Source organism: Rhinatrema bivittatum, chromosome 3 (genome assembly GCF_901001135.1).
Source record: "Rhinatrema bivittatum chromosome 3, aRhiBiv1.1, whole genome shotgun sequence".
In the NCBI taxonomy this organism is placed as follows: Eukaryota; Metazoa; Chordata; class Amphibia; order Gymnophiona; family Rhinatrematidae; genus Rhinatrema; species Rhinatrema bivittatum.
In genome coordinates, this window is record NC_042617.1 from 49,637,548 (window position 1) to 49,659,140 (window position 21,593).

The 21,593-nt window shown below is 40.3% G+C and overlaps 1 protein-coding gene across 4 annotated transcripts in view; it reads right to left on the reverse strand.

Annotated features, from left to right (window-relative positions):
• The window catches only part of CENPF (centromere protein F), a 256,055-nt gene that overhangs the window by 45,198 nt on the left and 189,264 nt on the right, over nt 1–21,593 (reverse strand). For all 4 annotated transcript variants that reach the window (XM_029593203.1, XM_029593204.1, XM_029593205.1 and 1 more), the window contains exons 13-16: nt 12,604–14,859; nt 8,899–9,051; nt 7,593–7,769; nt 5,588–5,749 (exon numbers count right to left, since the gene is read on the reverse strand). In XM_029593203.1, coding sequence (XP_029449063.1) covers nt 5,588–5,749; nt 7,593–7,769; nt 8,899–9,051; nt 12,604–14,859 — 2,748 coding nt within the window. The remainder of the gene's footprint in view (nt 1–5,587; nt 5,750–7,592; nt 7,770–8,898; nt 9,052–12,603; nt 14,860–21,593) is intronic.

The following is a 21,593-nucleotide window of genomic DNA, read 5'->3' on the forward strand; positions in this document are numbered from 1 at the left end:
AATCTGCTTGTGATTTAACTACTCTGAACAATTTTGTGTCATCTGCAAATTTGATTATCTCACTCGTATTTCTTTCCAGATCATTTATAAATATATTGAACAGTAAGGGTCCCAATACAGATCCCTGAGGCACTCCACTGTCCACTCCCTTCCACTGAGAAAATTGCCCATTTAATCCTACTCTCTGTTTCCTGTCTTTTAGCCAGTTTGCAATCCACGAAAGGACATCGCCACCTATCCCATGACTTTTTACTTTTCCTAGAAGCCTCTCATGAGGAACTTTGTCAAACGCCTTCTGAAAATCCAAGTATACTATATCTACCGGTTCACCTTTATCCACATGTTTATTAACTCCTTCAAAAAAGTGAAGCAGATTTGTGAGGCAAGACTTGCCCTGGGTAAAGCCATGCTGACTTTGTTCCATTAAACCATGTCTTTCTATATGTTCTGTGATTTTGATGTTTAGAACACTTTCCACTATTTTTCCTGGCACTGAAGTCAGGCTAACCGGTCTGTAGTTTCCTGGATCGCCCCTGGAGCCCTTTTTAAATATTGGTGTTACATTTGCTATCCTCCAGTCTTCAGGTACAATGGATGATTTTAATGATAAGTTACAAATTTTTACTAATAGGTCTGAAATTTCATTTTTTAGTTCCTTCAGAACTCTGGGGTGTATACCATCCGGTCCAGGTGATTTACTGCTCTTCAGTTTGTCAATCAGGCCTACCACATCTTCTAGGTTCACCGTGATTTGATTCAGTCCATCTGAATCATTACCCATGAAAACCTTCTCCATTACGGGTACCTCCCCAACATCCTCTTCAGTAAACACCGAAGCAAAGAAATCATTTAATCTTTCCGCGATGGCCTTATGTTCTCTAAGTGCCCCTTTAACCCCTCGATCATCTAACGGTCCAACTGACTCCCTCACAGGCTTTCTGCTTCGGATAAATTTTAAAAAGTTTTTACTGTGAGTTTTTGCCTCTACAGCCAACTTCTTTTCAAATTCTCTCTTAGCCTGTCTTATCAATGTCTTACATTTAACTTGCCAATGTTTATGCTTTATCCTATTTTCTTCTGTTGGATCCTTCTTCCAATTTTTGAATGAAGATCTTTTGGCTAAAATAGCTTCTTTCACCTCCCCTTTTAACCATGCCGGTAATCGTTTTGCCTTCTTTCCACCTTTCTTAATGTGTGGAATACATCTGGACTGTGCTTCTAGAATGGTATTTTTTAACAATGACCACGCCTCTTGGACATTTTTTACTTTTGTAGCTGCTCCTTTCAGTTTTTTTCTAACAATTCTTCTTATTTTATCAAAGTTTCCCTTTTGAAAGTTTAGCACGAGAGCCTTGGATTTGCACACTGTTCCTTTTCCAGTCATTAAATCAAATTTGATCATATTATGATCACTATTGCCAAGCGGCCCCACCACCGTTACCTCTCTCACCAAGTCCTGTGCTCCACTGAGAATTAGATCTAAAATTGCTCCCTCTCTCGTCGGTTCCTGAACCAATTGCTCCATAAAGCTATCATTTATTCCATCCAGGAACGTTATCTCTCTAGCGTGACCCGATGATACATTTACCCAGTCTATATTGGGGTAATTGAAGTCTCCCATTATTACTGCACTACCAATTTGGTTAGCTTCCCTAATTTCTCTTAGCATTTCACTGTCCATCTCACCATCTTGACCAGGTGGACGGTAGTATACCCCTATCACTGTAGTCTTCCCTGACACACAAGGGATTTCTACCCATAAAGATTCAATTTTGTATTTAGTCTCATGCAGGATGTTTATCCTGTTGGACTCTATGCCATCCCGGAGATAGATTCAAATCTATGCCATAAGGCATTTAAACTAGACAACGGGGGCGGCAGAAGGAAATTAGAATGCCCCCCTTCAAATACAAAGGAAATGGGTGAAGGGGATAACAAAAGTAATCTGAATAAGACAAAAAACAAGTCCAAGAAAAGTATTTATTTATTTAGGGCTTTTTTATACCGACATTCATGATACCAATCATATCATGTCGGTTTACAAGAAACAATGGTGCAATAACATTAACATCAACATGAACAATAGGCGAAAAGAGAGCAAAGTGAGCAAAAGTTACAATAAAACAGGGGCACTTGAACTGGGAAGAGGAAGAGCCAGAGGCATGGCTAACTCAGAAAATAATATCAGAAAAATAATAAATATTATCAGAAAATAATAAAAGTAGTAACCTGAACGAGAAAAACTGGAAAGGTACGAACACAAATGCTCGTAGTCTGTGCAATAAAATCCCAGATTTGCAAGCCCTAATGGTGGAGGCGGACTCGGACATTGCTGCTGCCACGGAGACATGGTTCACGGAATCTCATGATTGGGATACAACCATAACGGGCTATAACTTAAGGAAGAACAGAGGAAAGAAAAAAGGGGAGGAGTAGATCTTTAAGTCAAAAACTATATCCAAGCAACTGATCTGCAAGGAAGATGAGGTAAAGAATTAGCATGATGGTCTGTCCTAAAAAATGATGATGCATCCATTTTTACTGGAGTAGTTTACAGGCCTCCGAATCAAATGGAAGAACTAGACAGATCTGGTTGGAGACTTCCAAAAGATGGGAAAGAAGGGAGAAATGGTGACTGTTGGAGATTTTAATCTGCTGGACGCAGACTGGAGAATCCCTTCTGCAGAATCTAACAGAAGTAGAGAGATAATGGATGCCCTGCAAGGGCCTCTGTTCAAACAAACTGCAATGGACCCCCATGAGGGAGGGAGCTATACTCGATTTAGTGCTCACAAACAGGGATATCGTCTCTAATGTCTGGGTGGGTACCCACCTCAACACCAGTGATCATCAACCGGTATGGTTTGATATCACAAATAGGATACGGAGAAATCACACAAAAACCCGAGTTTTGCATTTCAAAAATATGAACTTTGTTGCAATGGGGGGAAGTACCTGGAGGGAGAACTAGAAGACTGTGAGAAAACGAAAGAGATGGAACAGTGGGCCAAACTAAAAGGAGCAATTACAAAGGCAACTAATCTATTTGTTAGAAATAGATTGTTAGAAATAGATCAGCAAGATAAATAAGAAACCTATCTGGTTCTCAAAGGAGGTGGCTGATAAAAGCAAAAAGAACAGTTTTCAAGAAATATAAAGGATTTCAAAGGGAGTAACACAAAGAAGAATATCTGGTGAAACTGAGGGAGATGAACAAAGTAATCAAGAAAGCAAAAAGTCAAGCAGAAGAAAGGAATACCAAAGAGGTAAAGCGATGTGAAAACATTTTTCAGATACATCACACAAAGGAGAAAGGTCCAAAGTAGTAAAGTGAAATTGAAAGGTGAAAAGGATCAATGTGTGGAGAAACGAAGAAAAGGTAGAAATATTAAATCAAAAACTTCAGTTCAATGTTCACTAAAGAAGATTCTGGAGAAGGACCATTGCTAGTTAACAAGAAAATGGAGTGGGAGTGGAGTAAAGGAAACTCCATTTACAGAAGAGAATCTATTGGAACAGCTAGGGAATCAAAGTGGACAAAGCCTGATGAGGTTCATCCCAAGATACTGAGGTCAGAGATGTGCTGGCGGGTCCACTGCACGACCTGTTAAATAGATCTCTATAAACGGGCGTGGTGCTGAGTGATTGGACAAGAGTGGTGGTGATCCCGCTTCACAAGAGTGGGAGCAGAGAGGTTAGCCTCACCTCAGTGGTGGGAAAAGTAATGGAGATGCTGCTGAAGGAAATAATGGTGATCTACAGTCAGAAGAACTGCTGGACCAGATGTAGCATGGATTCACCAGAAGAAGGTGGTCCTGTCAGTCAAATCTGATTGGGTGACTAAGGAATTGGATCGAGGAAGAGCGCTTAATGTGATCTACTTGGATTTCAGCAAAGCTTTTGATACAGTCCCACAAAGGAGACTTGTGAATGAGAAGCTTTGGCGCGAGTGCCAAGGTGGTGGCCTGGATTACAAACTAGTTGACAGATAGAAGACACCGTGTGATGGTAAATGGAACCTACTCTGAAGAGAGAGCTGTGTTAAGTGGAGTGTCACAAGGATCGATGTTGGGACTGGTCCTGTTCAATATCTTTGTGAGAGATATTGTGGCAGGGATAGAAGGTAAAAGTTTGTCTTCTGGCGGATGATACTAAGATCTGCAACAGAGTGGACATGCCGGAAGGAGTAGAGAGAATGAGATGTGATTTAAGGAAGCTTTAACAATGGTCAAATTTGGCAGCTGGAATTCAATGCCAAGAAATGAAGAGTCCTGCATCTGGGGTGTGGCAATCCAAAAGGGCTGTACTTCTTGGGAGGTGAAGGGCTGTTGTGCATGGAACAAGAGAGGGGGTGATATTGTCTAGCAATCTGAGGATGATAAAGCAACGTGACAAGTCGATAACTAAAGCCAGAAGAATGCTGGGCTGCATAGAGAGAGGAATAACCAATAAGAAAAAGGAAGCCATAGTCCCCTTTCTACAGGTCCTTGGTGAGGCCTCACCTGGAGTATTGTGTTCAGTTCTGAAGACCGTATTGCAAAAGGGATAGAAACAGGATGGAGGTGGTCCAGAAAAGGGCAACAAAAATGGTGGGGGTCTCCAAATGACTTATGTCATATGTATATCCTGGAGGAGAGGAGATGCAGGGGAGATATGATATAGACCTTCAGAAAGGTTTTAATGATGCACAATCGACAAACCTTTTCCATTGGAAAGAAATCAGTAGAACTAGCGATCACGTAATGAAACTCCAGGGAGGGTGACGACACAGGACCAATGTCAGGAAATATTTCTTCACAGAGAGAGTGGTGGATGCCTGGATTGCCCCCTTTCAGAGAAGGTGAAGACAAAAACAATGAAAGATTTCAAAGGGGCATGGGATAAACACTGTGGATTCCTAAAGGCTAGAGGATGGGAATGAAGAAAAAAAAAAAAAAAAAAAAGAGTGCATGGGGGTAACTTGCTGGTGCGGCAGTTACTATCCTTAACCAATAAGCCTGATACTTTGGATGCAGCTCCAACATTGCTCTCTGCTTCAACAGCAAGAGGTAACAGGGAATTGGACTCAGACAGCAACCAACAAGGGCCCTGACTTTGTCAGTTTGGGAAACAAAGTAAAGGGGTGACTTGTATGGCATAGCAGATGCTACCATGAGCTTGCTGGGTAGACTGGACGGACCGTTTGGTCCTTTTCTGTCCTCATTTTCTATGTTTCTATTTAGATCAAAGGTTCTCAAATGCAGCCAACATCATACATTTTATGGGCAACACTGCATACTGACCGCTGACTAAAATGCTGGTTCCCATGCAGGGCAGGCAGGAGATAATATGCTGCAGTGAACAGCCAGCTTGTAGACAAACAGCAAAGACGAGCTGCCTATGCAAGTTGGCAGGAGGAGTGTGCCACACCATTTGAGAGAACCCAGAAGGTTACTATTCATTCTCATCTCCCATTTCCCCCCTCAATTTGCGCAATATTTAATATAAAAATTTTATGTAGATATCTATTATATAAATCTATAATACTTTACTATTGTCACAGTATTTAAATTTCAGAACCAAAATGGACACTGAGAAAAACACATACCTTAAGTTTGCTGAATTCCTCTAGTTTTGCTTCGGCATCTTTTAAGGCTCTGTTCAATTCTTCCTGATTGGATTTCAAGAGATCAGTCTCTATCTTGTGAACACTGAGAGTCTGTTCAGCCAAAGTCATTTTCTCTTGGTAAGTCTGGATTTCCAATTCATGCTAACAGAAAAAATTCTGAATTAAGTATTTTCATGAGGTGAGCATAGTTCTGAACAGGAATACAAAAAAAAGCAGGTAATGTATGTACTATATTTATCCAAGTTTGAAATATATTGCAGTGAAGATTTATTTTAAAATATAAATGGTGAAAGTTAAAATCTTATCAGGTGTTTGAAAACAGACTTGCTAGAAAAACAATCTGAAAAGTATGAATTCAAAGGATTTTCAGGATTAGAACACACAAAATGATGGCAGAAAGGCAAACTAGACAGGCCTTACAGTCTCTATTTTTGATAGATTACAAGCCTACCTGATAACAGCCTTTATCCTGTACATCCTCATATCTAATATTTCTTCACAGAATTAGTAGATACATAAAACAGCCTCCCAGTGGAGGCCAAAACAGTAACTGAATTCAGGAAAGCCTGGGATAAGTACAGAAAATGCTTATTAAATATGAGGATGTACAGGATTAAAGGCTGATATCAGGTAGGCTTGTAATATTCTATTAAAATAGAGTAATATTAGGAAATATTTCTTCACAGAATGAGTAGTAGATACATAAAACAGCGTCCCAGTGGAGGTGGTGGAGGCCAAAACAGTAACTGAATTCAGGAAAGCCTGGGATAAGTATAGAAAATGCTTATTTCCTAATATTACTTCTGAGAGTCTATACTTTTTGAATCACATAACATGATGCCTTGTTCTAAAACTTAATCTCCATTGAAAAATGCTTGCTTCTCTGTATTAATATGTAATTAATATTAATATGTATCAAAATGTCTGATATCCCCCAACACCACGCTATAGGTCCTTAAGTCTCAGTTCATACAGTTTATGGGGCAGACAGTGAACCATCTTGGTTCTGGAATGCCACCACCCTGTCTACATACCTTTTGAGATATAGCTACCATCAGAATTAGACAATAAACCTGAGGAGGTCTCACTAATAACCCATACAAAGCCATTATGATCTTTTTTCCTACCATTAATACCTCTCCTTATACATACCAGCATTCTTCTAGCTCCTGTCACATTGTTTTGCTAATTTTAGATCATCTGATATCTGCCCTGAGATCCCTCCTCTGTTTAATGCACACCAGTACCTTATCAGTACTGCTCCCTTGCATTTGGCACCCTCAATTGCATGACAATATTTTTTTGCATTGAGTTTCAGATACCAAACCTTTAATCATTCTTTTGAGTTTTCTTGGATCACATCTTACTTTTTATGTTCCATTTGAATTGTTTGCCCTGTTATAGATCTTTGTACCATGTACAAAATGAAATGCTTCTTACCTTCCTCTCTAAAATAATTAATAAAAATATTGAATAGAATAGGATCCAGGACTGTTCAAGGAATTCAGATGACCTTCCGTCCCCTCCCAAATAGAATGAACCCCATTTACTACTACCTTCTGCAGCCTATTGCTCAGTCAGTTTCTAACCCAGTCTAGCACCTTAGAACCCACCTCCTGGCTGTTCAGCTTATTTTATGGACCTTTTGTGTAGAGCACTATCAAAAGCCTTACTGAAGTCCAGCAAAAACTTGAAATTAGTTTGAAAGGAGAATTATCTTCTTATACACAGGTTTTTAGAGTTGTCTATGCATTCTAGACATTCCATTAAAGCAGAATCCAACAGTTGTTGGATTATTCAGAGAGCTTATGTCAAGACTTTAACCTCTCTTATAAACATACACAATTTTGCTCAGAATAATATATTGTCAGACAGACACTATTCTCATTTTTATTAAAAGATCAGATGTCTCCTTACTAACATTTTAGTGGATGTTCAGCACAAGAATCAAATCTCTGGGAATTCTTTCCATGAATTCCATTACCTGTTTGCTTAATTCCCCCAGCAAAGTTTGCTGACTTATATCAGCTTGATGAAGTCTGTGCTGATATTCTGCTATTTCTTCTTTCATTTTCTTCACTTTCTCATCCAGTTCCTCCTGAACACTAGCCAGACTCCTCCTCAGGTCTCTGTTTTCTGATGCAGCAAGATCAAGCTGAATCTAGAATCAGAGAATGTGCATTACTATTAAAATGCCTACTAAGAGAAGGAAAATCTACAACATGTGGCCAGTGTGGATACAATTATCTCAAATTCAGATAACATTCTCAATCTATGAGCTAAAATAATTCAGAAATATTCTCTGCTCATTGTGAGTAATATATACATGCAATATATCAAAGTATGGATGGGACCGTGAGGACATGTTTGATACTTCTGCTCTGTTTCACTGCCACAGAAGCAGCACATCTCAGTCTGTCATCTCAGTAGTGTCATTTCACTGACACTAACAACCACCAACTAAGAAATTCTAGATGTAGTTTAAGGCACCAGTGCTCAAACAGATTCTGTATTACTGAGATAATGGATGACCCCAGAGAAAACAGAGATCAACAACTGCCCTAGAAGCTTTCAAAATGCTTTGTAATTTATTATATTTTAATTGATTTTAAGATGTTGATTCCTGTTCATGCTCCAGAATGACTCTTGGATCATAAATATATCAAAAGATCAAGAAATGTTTTATTAATTATTAAGATGTACATAGCATTCATCTTATAAGAACAACAATGTAACTAGCAACCAAATGAAAATGCTTATGTAAAAAGAATGTGCTTAGAAATTATTCCCATTTCTACAGCAAGAACAAAAATCTAACCCTGAATTTATTTAAAATCTTTTCTATACCGTCATTAAGCGGGTGCCATCACAACGATTCACAATAGGGCACAAAAACGATATGTTGTATAACGTGTCTGGAATTCTAACTCTTAAACAGGTGCCATTAAAATAATTTCACAATAAATATTTCGTAGGTGTTATAAGTCATGTCCAGTTTCCTCTTACTCAGCTATAAGATATAGTACTACTTTAAATATATAGAATCTCAACCATATTGTTGATTTAATACTACTATAATCTAATTTAAATGTATTGTAACCTGCTTTGAGACCATTCATGGTAAAAAGCAGAATATCAAATGCCAATAAATAATACATTTTCATACAAAGGAACATGTTGAGAGTTTAAAAAGATGAGTTTACAACAGAAAACCTTAGAAAGGGAAAATGGTTCTTTGTTCACAAAAGATCCCAATTCATGGAAACCAATTTTCTATTGCAGCCACTTACTTTGTTGTTTTCTTCCTGTTGCTGAATATTCTGCATTTGAAGAGCAAGGGCATTCTTCTCCACGGTAAACTGGTCCTGATTATCTGCAATCTTTTCGATTGCTGTATCTAATTTCCTCTGTAGATCATTACAAGTCTCTGATAGATCACGTAACTGCAATTTAAATTTTCACGAATATGTTTGTATACCAAACACAATGTAACTTAATATTGCCACAATTTAAAAACATATTTGGCTAAATCAAGCAAAGAGGAAGTGACAAACCAATCACTCAAGCTAGAAAAATTGAGAGAATCCCCAGGCTCACAACTGTTAGATCCACAGGGTAATCTTAGGTTTAAGAATAATTTTAAACATGAAGGCTTTTGTTCTACTAGGACAGAAAATTGACTGTGAAAAAAGATTTAAAATTTTGTTTAAATTCAGAGATGGATATAAACCAGATGGAGTTGGTCAAAGGACTTCATTATAAAGCATATGGCTTCAGTGGCCAACTGTTTCTCAAAATCACAAACATGTCTAGTTTTCAGGATATCCACAATGAATATCATGAGATATTTGCATACAATGAAGGTAATGCATGCATATCTACCTAATGCATATTCATTGTGGATATTCTGTAAACCTGGTCTGCTTATGGCTCTTAAGGACGGGAGTTGGCCCCTGCTTAAAGATCTAAACAGTTATACCCTAGAGCAGCGCTTCTCAACCGGTGTGAAGCGACACACCAGTGTGTCGCCAAGCACCGGCAGGTATGTCACGTGCTCCCGGTCTCTCCCGCTGCTCTTCCTTCCCTGCTGCCGTTGCCTCCGGGCTATCAGTACATTCAAGCCCAGTGGGAACGGCAGCGGTGGTAGAAGAAGCAGTAGCACCTGCGGCTGGCCTTTTCTTCTTCCAGCGGGAAGGAGAAAGAGCCGTGCAGCGTGGAAAAATAGCAGCGGCGGCAGCAGCAGCATCATTCCCCGAGCAATCGAAGCAGCCAGTAATCGGGAAAGGAGACAGCAGCATGAGCCTCCCGCGGCCGATGGGATTCTTTTTTCTTGGCCTGTGGGGGCTGGAGGAGGCGGCTGCTGCAGCTACCATTTGTGGTCGGCGGGGGGGGGGGGGGGGGGGGGGGGGGGGGGGGGAGAGGAAGTGAGTGAGAGAAAGAGAGAAGCAGCCAGCCTGTGTGTGATTGAGAGAAACTGGTCAGAGAGCTGATGTGTCTATATATGTGAGACAATGAAAGTGACTGTTCAGGGAGATGACTGATGTGTATGTGAGAGTGTGAGACAGTCAGGGAGGTGACTGATGTGTGTGTGTGTGTGTGTGTGTGTGTGTGTGTGTGTGTGTGTGTGTGTGTGTGTGAGAGAGAGAAAAAGCATGGAAGTGAGAAATCTGGGTATGTGAGAAAGCATGGGCGTAAAAAGCCTGGTGTTGTGGGGTGTTTGTGTGTGTGTGTAAGAAAGCATGGGAGTGAGACGCCTGATTATGTGAGAGAGAGTATGGGAGTGGGAAGCATGTGTGTGTGTGTGTGTGCATGCATGAGAGAGAGAGACTGGTTGGTAAGGTGACAGTGTGTGTGAGAGAAAGACTGGTGTGTGTGAATGTGAGAGAAAGAATGTGATTCAGGGAATGAGAAGCCTGTGTACGTGGAGAGTGAGCATGGAAATGAGAGAGACTGGTGTGTGTGTAAGAAAGAAAGTGATTATGGGAATGAGAAACCTGGGTGTGTGAGTGACAGCATGGGAGAGAGAAGCATGTATATCTGAAAGAGAACATGGGAGTGGGAAGCCTGTGTGTGTGTATGCATGAGAGAGGTCAGGTGACTGGTGTGTGTGAGAAAAAGTGATTGTGGAGAGAACAAGCATGGGAGGTGTGTGTGTGTGACAGAGAAAGTGATTATGAGAGTGAGAAGCCCATATTTGTAAGTAGAACACGGGAGTGGGAAGCCTGTGTGTGTGAATGGCATGAGAGAAACTGTTCAGGAAGGTGACTGGTGTGTGTGTGTCAAAGATTGGGAAATGATTGGTGTGTGAGAGACAGAAACTGGTCATGGGGGCACGACTGGTGTGTGTGAGAGATATGGGCATTAAGGAAGAGGACCATGAGTATAGAGCTTAGCTTCTACTGCTGCTTCTGGTGTGTGCCACGACCTGCATGGAAGGGGAGTAGGAGAGCTGCTGGAGGGGGTAAGTAAAGGTGGCTTTTTAAGTTTATTTTTCTTGATTGACTGCCATTTTAATTATTTAATATTATGTGATGTCTGCTTTTTTGAAATATTTTATTGGTGTTTGGAGAATGTTTAATAGTTTTTATGAGTTTTTAATTGTTGGATGTTATTCTGTTCATAGCTGTTTTGAAACATTTATTCTGCTTATTAGTATAGTTTTACAATTATTTCTGTGTGGGGATCTACAGCTGCTTGCTAGTTCTGTTTTCCTAATAAGAGGCGTATTGGTTTTTAGGGCCTGATTTAATATTTGTAGTGTTGCCTTTTCATAGCTAGGGCTGCTCCTGTTTGAGAGTATTCCATAATACAGGTGTAACTGTGTGTGGATTAGTTTATGTGCATTGCTACAGATCCTGGGAGTATTTTAGGTCGGTTCTGTGATGAGATGAGATATTTTACTAGCATTTAAGCGTTTGTATCAGTCTTATTTGTTGTGTTTTCTCAAGAGGACATGCATTGGTGGCAAACTGCTATATTTTCATAAGTAGGGCTATTGAGCCTGGAAGTAGAAGGAGTTTGAGTTGCTGTTACTGAGATGACACTAGAACATCTTTTTGGTAGGGTGAGTTGTATGGGGAATGTCATAATTCTGCTTTACATCCATTATTGTGGGTCAGGGGGGTTCCCGTGGATGCAAACTGTACTTTTACATCTAGCCCCGTGACGATCAAGGGTCAGTGTGTCACGCATGTGAGAACCATCTGTCAGGTGTGTCCAGACAGAAAAAAAAGGTTGAGAACCAGTGGTATAGAAGAAAATTACATGTAAACAAAGTCTGAAGCCAGTCACCTGATCACAAAGGGGTCGATTTTAAAAGATGTATGCGCAGATATGAACGCTCCAATTTTATAAAATGCATGTGCACGTTCTAAAATCCGATGGCCACACACACGAGTGCCATATTTTAAATTCCATGTGCACATGTGGCCCGCGACTCGCAGGGGGGGGACGGGACGACACGACGATTTTAAAAGGCCATGCGTGGCGACGAGTGTAGGGATTCCCCTGATCCCTATACCCCTACCTAACTTTCCTACACCCTTTCCCCTGTCCTCCCTGACCCCTAACCCCTTCCTAGTTACTTTCTTTTTGTTTGATTACTTACTGTTCTTTGGGAGCAGAAGTAATCTCCACGCGCTGGCCAGCTGCCGGCGCATGCTTCCCCGGGACAGCGTTGAATGGCACTGTCCCAGCCCGACCTGACCCTCCCTGCCGAGCGCACACCACCCGGCCCGCCCCTTCGGCACGTAATGGGTCTACGCACGTGGCTGGGCCCTTCCAAAAATGCGCACAGCGCGCATAACCACCTGCTTTTACATGTGTGGCCCTTTTAAAGTCAGGCCTAAATTGCATGATTCCACTGTGCTTTTTATATCAGCCATTTTTCTGTATCAAAACTCTGAACTGGGCCCTTGTTCTTCTAAACTTACATATATACTCAATATTTTACATATACAGTTTATACAAATTGAGTTTTTGGAAAAAAATAGTACCTTTTCAACAAGAGAATTTTTCTCAGACCTTGCAGACTCCAGCTCCCTTTTAAGCTTCTTCTGAGAAATGTCCAGTGTGTCAACAGTAATTTGAAAGGCATCATTTTTAGTGGATATATCTAGTACTTTTTCTTGCAATTCATCCTTTTCATTCTGCAGCCTCTCTTTTTCTAGCTTCCAACTTTCACTTTCAGCTCTAACTTGATGCAGCAAAGTGTCATTTTCTTGCATCTTTTCATCCAATTTCAGTTTACATTCCTCAAGTTTCTGACTTAGCTCTTCTTGAAGTGATTCTAGATTTGCATTGTTGATCTGGACTTCCTGAATTTGTTGCAACAATTGTGTTTTGTCATGCTCCAGGCAAACAACTTGACTAACCAATCCTTGCTCTTTTGCTTCTAGTGTTTCCTGTTTACTATAATAGAATGCTAATTTCTCATTCAAATCTTTTAACTGTGTTTGCAGCAGAAGGGCTACGTTTTCCGACTCCTTTTTCATTTGAATTTTTTCATGCTCTGTTTCTTCCAGCATCTTTGTAACTGTAGAAAGAGATGTTTCTAATGTGGACATTTTCTCTTGGTTTTGCTTGAGGCCTTCATCCAACTCTTCTTTTATTGATTGGAGAGTATCTCGCTCCAGTTCTAAAGTTTCTAGCTTCTTCACCAACTCTTCATTCAAGTCTTTTAATTTTTCTGCCTCCTCTTTCGTGGTCTCAGCCTGAAGAATCATATCTTCCAAATTTTCCTCGTTCATTTGCAAATCTCTTTGTAGACTTTCAATCTTGTCTAGAAGAGAATCTCTTTTCCGTTCACTGTCTTTTAGGTTTTCAATCATATAATGCTTTTTTCTTTCATCTGATTCTATGCGTATTTTCAGCTTTTCAATGCCACTACGCAGCTGAGCCATCTCTTCATGAGCAGAAAGCAATCTTGCAGATATTTCACCCTTTTCAAAGAGTGAGCCTTCCAAAGCCTTAGAGAGTTTCAGGTTTTCAGCTTCAGACACATTTAATTTGGTCTGTAAAATTTCAGAGTCCCTTGCCAAAAGCTCTTTTTCCTTATTCAATTGCTTTAATTGTCTTTGCAACTCATCTTTCTGCAGTACCTGCAACTCTACACTCTTTTCAAGTTCTTGCAGACTTTGACTAAGTTTGGTTTTTTCCTTTGAGAACTGGTCTATGTCAAACTTTGCAGTCTGAAGCAGGCATTTTTGTGTTTTAATCTCTGCCTCTAGTATCTTGATAAATTCAGTGGAATCAGCTTTACTTGACTGGAGGTCCTTTGCTTTCTCCTTTAGTTTCTGGTACATTCCATCTAATTTCTCTTTGTCTTCAAATAAACTGCTGAGTTCCTGACAAAGTTGGTTTTTCTCAGCTGTGATTACAGAGAGATGTTCCTGCAGATTCAAAATCAACTTCTGTTTATTTTCACTTTCGTTTTCTAAATGTTGATTTTTTGTTTGAAGATCTTTAATATCAGCTTCCATTGACAAGGCATGGTTCTCAATCTTGGCTTTCTCGGATTTTGTTCTCTCCAATTCATTTTTAGTTTGTAGATATTTCTCAGTCCAGTCTGACTTAGCCATTTCTAAACAACTGAACATTTCAGTGATATCAGACAATTTGACCTTGTACATTTCTAGCTCAGTAGTCATGTTCTCAAGATTCTTTTCTAGATCCATTAATCTGCAAGATAACTGTTGCTTATTGGAAGAAATTGATTTAGTTTCATTGACCAAATTTAGTTTTTCTGTTTCAAGTTCCAGCACTTGCTTCTCCAGTTCTGTACTTGCACTGGTCTTTGCAGCTAAGTCCATCTGCTGTGAATTTAGTCTTAAATTTAGTTGATTAACTTCTGACAACAAAGTATTAATTTTTTTTTTGCTATCCTCCACACACTGAAGCAACTGTACATTTTCATTTGATGTCTGCTGTAGTTGCAACTGGAGATTTTTCATGGTGAGCTGGTTCTCCAGGAAGTCCATAGGAAGCACAGAGTTGGTACTTATATATGTGCAAGAGCCAGCGTTTTTACACTCTGAAGTTATACTTTCTTCTGCTTCATTCATTTTCCCCAGATTCACTAGTGTAGAGCTCTTGCCAACAATCTTAGTTGTGTCTTGATCTGAAGAATTTCCTATTTGTGTAATATTTGACTTACACTCACTTCTTTGGGGTTTATTAGTTTTGGGGGATGATTTTTCTATAGAAAACATGTGTGCTTGTTGATTTTTTTGTTCAAATGGAATCCGCAGATGCTGCAAAACAAAGAAATAAAAGCACAATGTATCATAAAATAAGCCTGCAGTAAAAATACTTAAGTCAGTATCAAGATCATGTAGTCAAAAAAGACAAGGGAGATCCTAACATTTATAAACAAAATGGACAGCTAAGAAGTTATTAATATAGGAAGAATACAGAGTGGTTTCTGTACTGAATACAGCTGGATTCATCTCTAGCAGAAAGTTTCCTCAGGATCACTGTCTCAGTTCATTAAATGGAGTTCAGATCCCCTCTGAAGCTATATGGAAATTTGAATCAATGTGGAATATTAATCTATTCTTCTGTTAAGGCATAAGTGCAACATTGTGGTTACAAAATATTTTTACAGTGGGTTTAAGGTTTTAAAGAGGATTCCTTTACCACTGCAAACCTTAATATAGACACTTACCAGCAACATGGAATAAGGCCCAGACTTTTGTTTTAACTGCAGATAATCAGAAAAACTGAGGCTAGGGTGAAGAAAGATTTATTGTATCTCTCTGCCCAATATAGTCCAATTTAGCATATGTAGTTTAGATAGCAGAATAGACAAAATATATTTGTTTGAATAAGTAGAATTTACTGTTTTAGATTATAATGAGAATAAAAGATATGCAACAAACTTGCACAAGAGTATACTGTTAGACTTTTTGGCTTCATGGACAAGATAAGGATAATTATAATTGGTAGAAAATAGATATAATGATGTGTGATCCTTTCATAACAGTAACAAAATGTGTTGCGCTTGTAGAATTGCAATTAGAACCTAGGCCAGCTGACAAATGCAAAGATGAAACTGTGATTGGTCAAGTTAAGATACAATCCTGACAATATTTTCCTTTATCATGCTGACCTTTTACCTAGAAAACAATATATGTCTGATTATATGTACTGGATTCTGAGAACTCCCACTGAGTGTTTGAAGTGTGGTTTTCACCAATGTAAAAAAAAACCACTGAAAATAAATTTGCTAGCATTGTACTGCAACACAAATGTCTATTTTTGTGGCGCAAATAAGAGGGAAAGATTAAAAAAAAATCTCCACCAGGGAAAATGATCTTGATGAAATGCCTATTGTATTTGATGAGGGGTGGAGGGCTGATGTGCATGGAGCAGGAGAGAGACCTTGGGGTGATAGTGTAACGATCTGAAGTCGGCGAAACAATGTGACAAGGCAATAGCTAAAGCCAGAAGAATGCTGGGCTGCATAGAGAGAGAGAAAGGAAGTGATGATCCCCTTTGTACAGGGCCTTGGTGAGGCCTCACCTGGAGTACTGTGTTCAGTTCTGGAGACCGTATCTCCAAAGGGACAGAGACAGGATGGAGGCGGTCCAGAAAAAGGTAACCAAAAAGGTGGATGGTCTTCATAAAATGACTTATGAGGAGAGATTGAAGAACCTAAATATGTATACCCTGGAGGAGAGGAGAAGCAGGGGTGATATGATACAGACTTTCAGATACATGAAAGGTTTTAATGATCCATGGTCAACAACAAACCTTTTATGTTGGAAAAAAATCAGTAGAACTAGGGGTCACTTGAAACTCCAGGGAGGAAGACTCAGAACCAATGTCAGGAAGAGGGTGGTGAATGGCTGGAATGCCTTTCTGGAGGAAGTGGTGAAGACTAAAACGGTTAAGGATTTCAAAGGGGCATGGATAAACACTGTGGATCCATAAAGGCTAGAGTATGGGAATGAAGATAAGGCTGGCTTGCTGGAATGGTGGCTACTAACCGTTACTCAATAAGCCTTCACACGGTTAATGCAACTCCAACATTGCTCTCTGCTTCAATGGCAAGGGGAAATGTGGGAGAGAGGATTTGCATTCAGACAACCAACAAGGACTGAACTACACAGTCTGGGTAAACAAATAAGCGTGGGAGGTAGCTTGCTTATTGCGGCAGTTACTACTCTAAACCAATTAAGCCTGATACTTCACTTTGAATGCATATTCAGCGTTGCTCTCTGCTTCAACAGCAGGGGGAAATGTGGAAAAGAGGATTTACATTCAGACAACATCCAACAAGGCATTGATCTGTGCAGTCTGGGTAAACAAACATCGGGGTAACTTGCTTGATGCGGCAGTTACTACCCTTAACCATTAAGCCTTATGCTTCACCTTTGATGCAACTCCAACATTACTCTCTGCATCAACGGCAGGGGGTGGCAGGAAATTCAAATCAAACAGTTACCAACAAGGGCCCTGAACTTGGTGGTCGTGAAACAGATAAATATGGGAAAATAAGTGTGGGAGCTTGCTGGGCAGCTGGATGGGCCATTTGGTCTTTCTGCCGTCATTTCAATGTTTCTATATGTATTTTGTCTTGCACAAATTTTTACAACTTTCTCACTTTGTTCTTCGCTATAAATGCTATAATCTTGTCTTTAATATTAAAAATGTTACTTTTAAAATAAAACTAGTTAATTTTGATTGCTAATATACCATTAACTTTTACTGATGTTACACATCCTCTCTTTCCATTAAATATTAAACTTTGGGTCACAGAAGTGACCACACAGGAGCTCAATTCTACTGCTGCTATAACAGAAACATGGCATCCCCCAAGACGAGCACCCTAACTAGCCAGCTGTTTTTCCGACAGTCCTGGGCAAGTCAAACTGGCACAAACACCAGCTAAAAATAAAAAGGATGAAGACTAGCTTTCTGCAGGTGGTCAAATATATACAGCTGACAGCTGGGCGATCTCCTTTAGCGCAGAGATTGATGATAAGAACAAAGTAGGGAGGTAACAGAGCTAATTGAAATGCAGGCAGGGGAAACTGGGAAGGCCATGTGGTCCTCTCAATTAACATACACTGTTATTAGGTTACTATTCCTATACTGAAGGATAAGGCTAAACTTTTCACTACACATCACAACCTAACCACTGATGTAAAACTGAACCTTACCCATTTCAAGTTTCCTACAGAGAGGTGACAGCCAAAGGAACCCAGAATTACTAGTATAGTAAGATATCTGAGCTGCATTAGAAACAAAGTTCAGTTAACCTGTAATAACCAGATGAGGACCTCTAAAGTAAAAAAATATATATATATTGAACAAGCATTGTTAAAAAAAACAAACCACATTTAAAGTCAGCACAGGAAATATTTCTAGACAAATATATAAAATTAAACGTCTATCAGTCAAATAAAAAAATCAGATATCAGCAGAGGACCACCATTTGGCCCATCTACCTGCCCCTCAGAAATAAAAACTGAAAAAGCAGAGATGGAACTAGCCAGCCTAAAATTATGCTGTACACCAAAAATCTTCAGTAAATGCCAAAAAAAAAGAAAAAAAATTAATAATTCATTCGTCTCAACTAGGAACATTTCTCTGGTCACTATGCCATCTCTATTAGGCCCTGACAGTGTCCTAAAAGGATCCAAACTTTAGATTGTGTCCCCTTGTCTGTTCTCAGAACACAAGCCACTATAAATACTATTTTACGTAGTTTAGTTTGCTTACTGTAAACAGGGTTCTCTGTAGACAGAAGGCTGAATTTGCCATAACACACGGGTGCTATCTGTCAGCACTGAATAGACCACTCTCTCCAAGCTCAGTAAAGCTTTTGTCCTATTGAATATTTACAAGGGTTTCCCTGGAAATGGTGCCTCAAGAGCCTCTGTCATTTGAAGAGTTTAACTCTAGTGAGGCAGTCAAATTTCCAGGGAGGTGGGTAGGTATTAAATATGACTAATTCAGTCTGCCGTCTATGGAAAACCCTTTTACGGAAAGCAAACTCGCTTTCTCCATCAAGCAGGGGTGAAATTAGTCGTAAAACGTGGGGGGCCCCAAGCTGAGGGTTCCACTGTGGAGAATTTACTGAATAGCAAACCACACCCCCCCATGGATAGTGGACTACTGGGAGAACAGGCTGCACAAAGCTGCTTGTCCAAAGTTACTGTCCTATCTTGAGATTTTCCAGACAGTAATGGGACATGAAAGTATGTACAGATGATCAATTTGCAGCTTTGCAGATGTCTTCAACAGAAAAAGCTCTTAAGATGACTTGAAATATGATGTGTATAATCTGGAGGCCAGCTAGTACATGTGTAATACAGTACACTGGCCAGTTAGAGATAGCAGTTGCCATATATGCTATTCATATTCAGGCTGATACAGTACGGTGCACTCGGCCAAACGCACCATTTAATACCCGTTTGGACACGTTTTCAACACGCTCCTATTACCCCCTATACTGTAAGGCAGAGCTTTCCAAACTATGTGTTGCGACACTTGTGTCGTGCAAGCCCGGTCCACATAGCCGCTCCCCTCCAGCGTCATGCGCATGCGACAGCACGCGACACCAAGCTGTCAACTCAGATGCGAGTTTGGGCTTTTTTTTTCTTCTAGCAAGTGTGGGGGCCAGACATGTGCTTGGGGGGGAGAGAGATGAGTGTGTGGGGGCCAGATGTGCGCTTGGAGGGGAGGGGGAAGAGATGAGTGTGTGTGTGGGACAGACATGTACTGGGAGGGGGAGATATTAGTGTGTGGAGGCCAGACAAGTTCTGGGGGGGAGAGAGATGAGTGTGTGGGGGACAGATGTGCTGGGGGGGAGAGAGAGATAAGGGTGTGGGGGCCAGACATGTACTGGGGGGGGGAGATATTAGTGTGTGGGGGCCAGACATGTGCTTCGGGGGAGGGGGAGAGAGATGAGTGTGTGGGGGACAATTTGTTTTATTATTGTTACTCAAATTATAACAATATCATTAATCTTGGAATATTATATATTTTTAATATAAATGAAAGGTTTTCATGAGATAAATAAAATATTTCATGACAACCTACCGTACGTATATATTTAAGGAAACATACATAAATTGTCGAAATATGTTTCGTTCATTTAAACTTTAACCTCTGGTTTGCTAGTAGACTGAATTACTGTGTCGTGAAATTATGTTTGTCTAAAGTGTGTCACCAACATGAAAAGTTCTACTGTAAGGGGTAATAGCGCGTGGAAAACACACAGCCAACCCCCTGAAACTAATATCACTCATCACATGTAGAGGCATGTTGATGAGCCTATTAGTTATTCGCCTGGAATGCTGAAAGTAAAATGTGCGGCCAAGTCACACATTTTACTCTCAGAAATTAACGCCTGCCCAAGGGCAGGCATTAACTTAAAAAGCACTGGGAAAAGTGTACAGAAAAGCAGAAAAAACTGCTTTTTCTGTACACCCTCTGACTTAATATCATAACAATATTAAGTCGGAGGCACCAAAAATAAAAAAAAACAAAAAAACAAACAAACATTTGGCCAGCAGGTTCGAAAACGGATACTCAATTTTGCCGGCGTCCATTTTCCGAAACCGTGGCTATCCGCGGGTTTGAAAACAGACGCCGGTAAAATTAAGCATCAGTTGTCGGACCCGCTACAGCCGACTCTTCCGCTCATAAGGAGGCGCTAATGACGTGCTATTGTCCATAGCGCCTCCTTATTTAGTGCCCGGCCTAATTTAAATACAGAATCGCGCGCCCAGGAGAGGTGCCTGGGCGCACATCGGGAGAGAGCAGGTGCTCAATTCGGAGCGCCAGCTCTCTCACACCTTTTATTAAATTGGCCTGATTCTGTTGGGATCATCTGAGACAAACAATTGGGAACCTGTCAATGTGGTTGAGTTTACAATCCAATGAATGAAGGGCCTTCTCACTCTTGTGCGCATGTGGTTTTAGGAAAAACAATGCTCTGATTAATATGAAATGCAAAGACAACTTTTAGTGGAAATTTTAGTTGAGTACACACCATCAACCTGTTGTGAAGAATCCGTAGATAGGGCGAATAAGAAACTAAGGCTTGTAATTTGCTAATTCTTGCTAAAGTGACTGCTTCTAAAAGTACCACTTCCAAGGTGAAGAATTTCAGGGGAACAGAGTCCAACAGTTTGAATGGAAGTTTCATTAACTGTGCAAAAAAAGTTGAGATCCCAGGGCACAGCAGGCTTCAAAGCCTGTGGAGTTTTGTATGCCATAATTCCTTCATGAATTTGGAAACTAGAGAATGAATGGAGATCGGTTCTCTCTCCACATGCAAGTGATATGCTGCTATAGCACTTACATACACCCTCACAGAGGAAGTGCAAACCCTTGACGAAAATAGCAACAACAGGTATCTGAGAAGAACCTTAAGGTGGCAATTAGATTAAGAGAAACTGATCAACACCATGTAAAAAAAATCTCTTCCACTTAAAAGCATATGATGTCCCAGTGAATGGTTTTCCTGCAGAAAACATAATATCCTCCACAGGTAGTGCCCAAGGACAGATTACCAAGCGCTTAACCTCCATGCAGTCAGGTTGAGATGAGATAGATTGGGATGGCACAGTTTGGCCCCCTCCTGGGTGAGGGAGTGAAAGCGAGGTTACCAACTGGAGGATGTAGAGCGAGATGTACAAGATAGGAGTAATAAACTTGTCTGACCCATACTGGATCATTTTCATTTGGTCCTCTATTATCTTTTGAATTGTGCCGGCTAACAAAAGGTAGTGGTGGAAATAGTATACTGACATCCCAATTGAGCAGAAATACATCTGGAGCTAATCTTAAATTGCATGGAAGAATGGAATAGAATTCCACAATTTTCCAATTAGTTTCAGAAGCAAACACGTCTATTGAATGCTGACCCCACAGGACTGGAAGACCAGATTGAGGCGATCCTCCAGTGTGTTGTATATTTCTGAAGGTATGTTGTGCTTGTAGGTGGGCTCCATGATTAAGTACCCACACC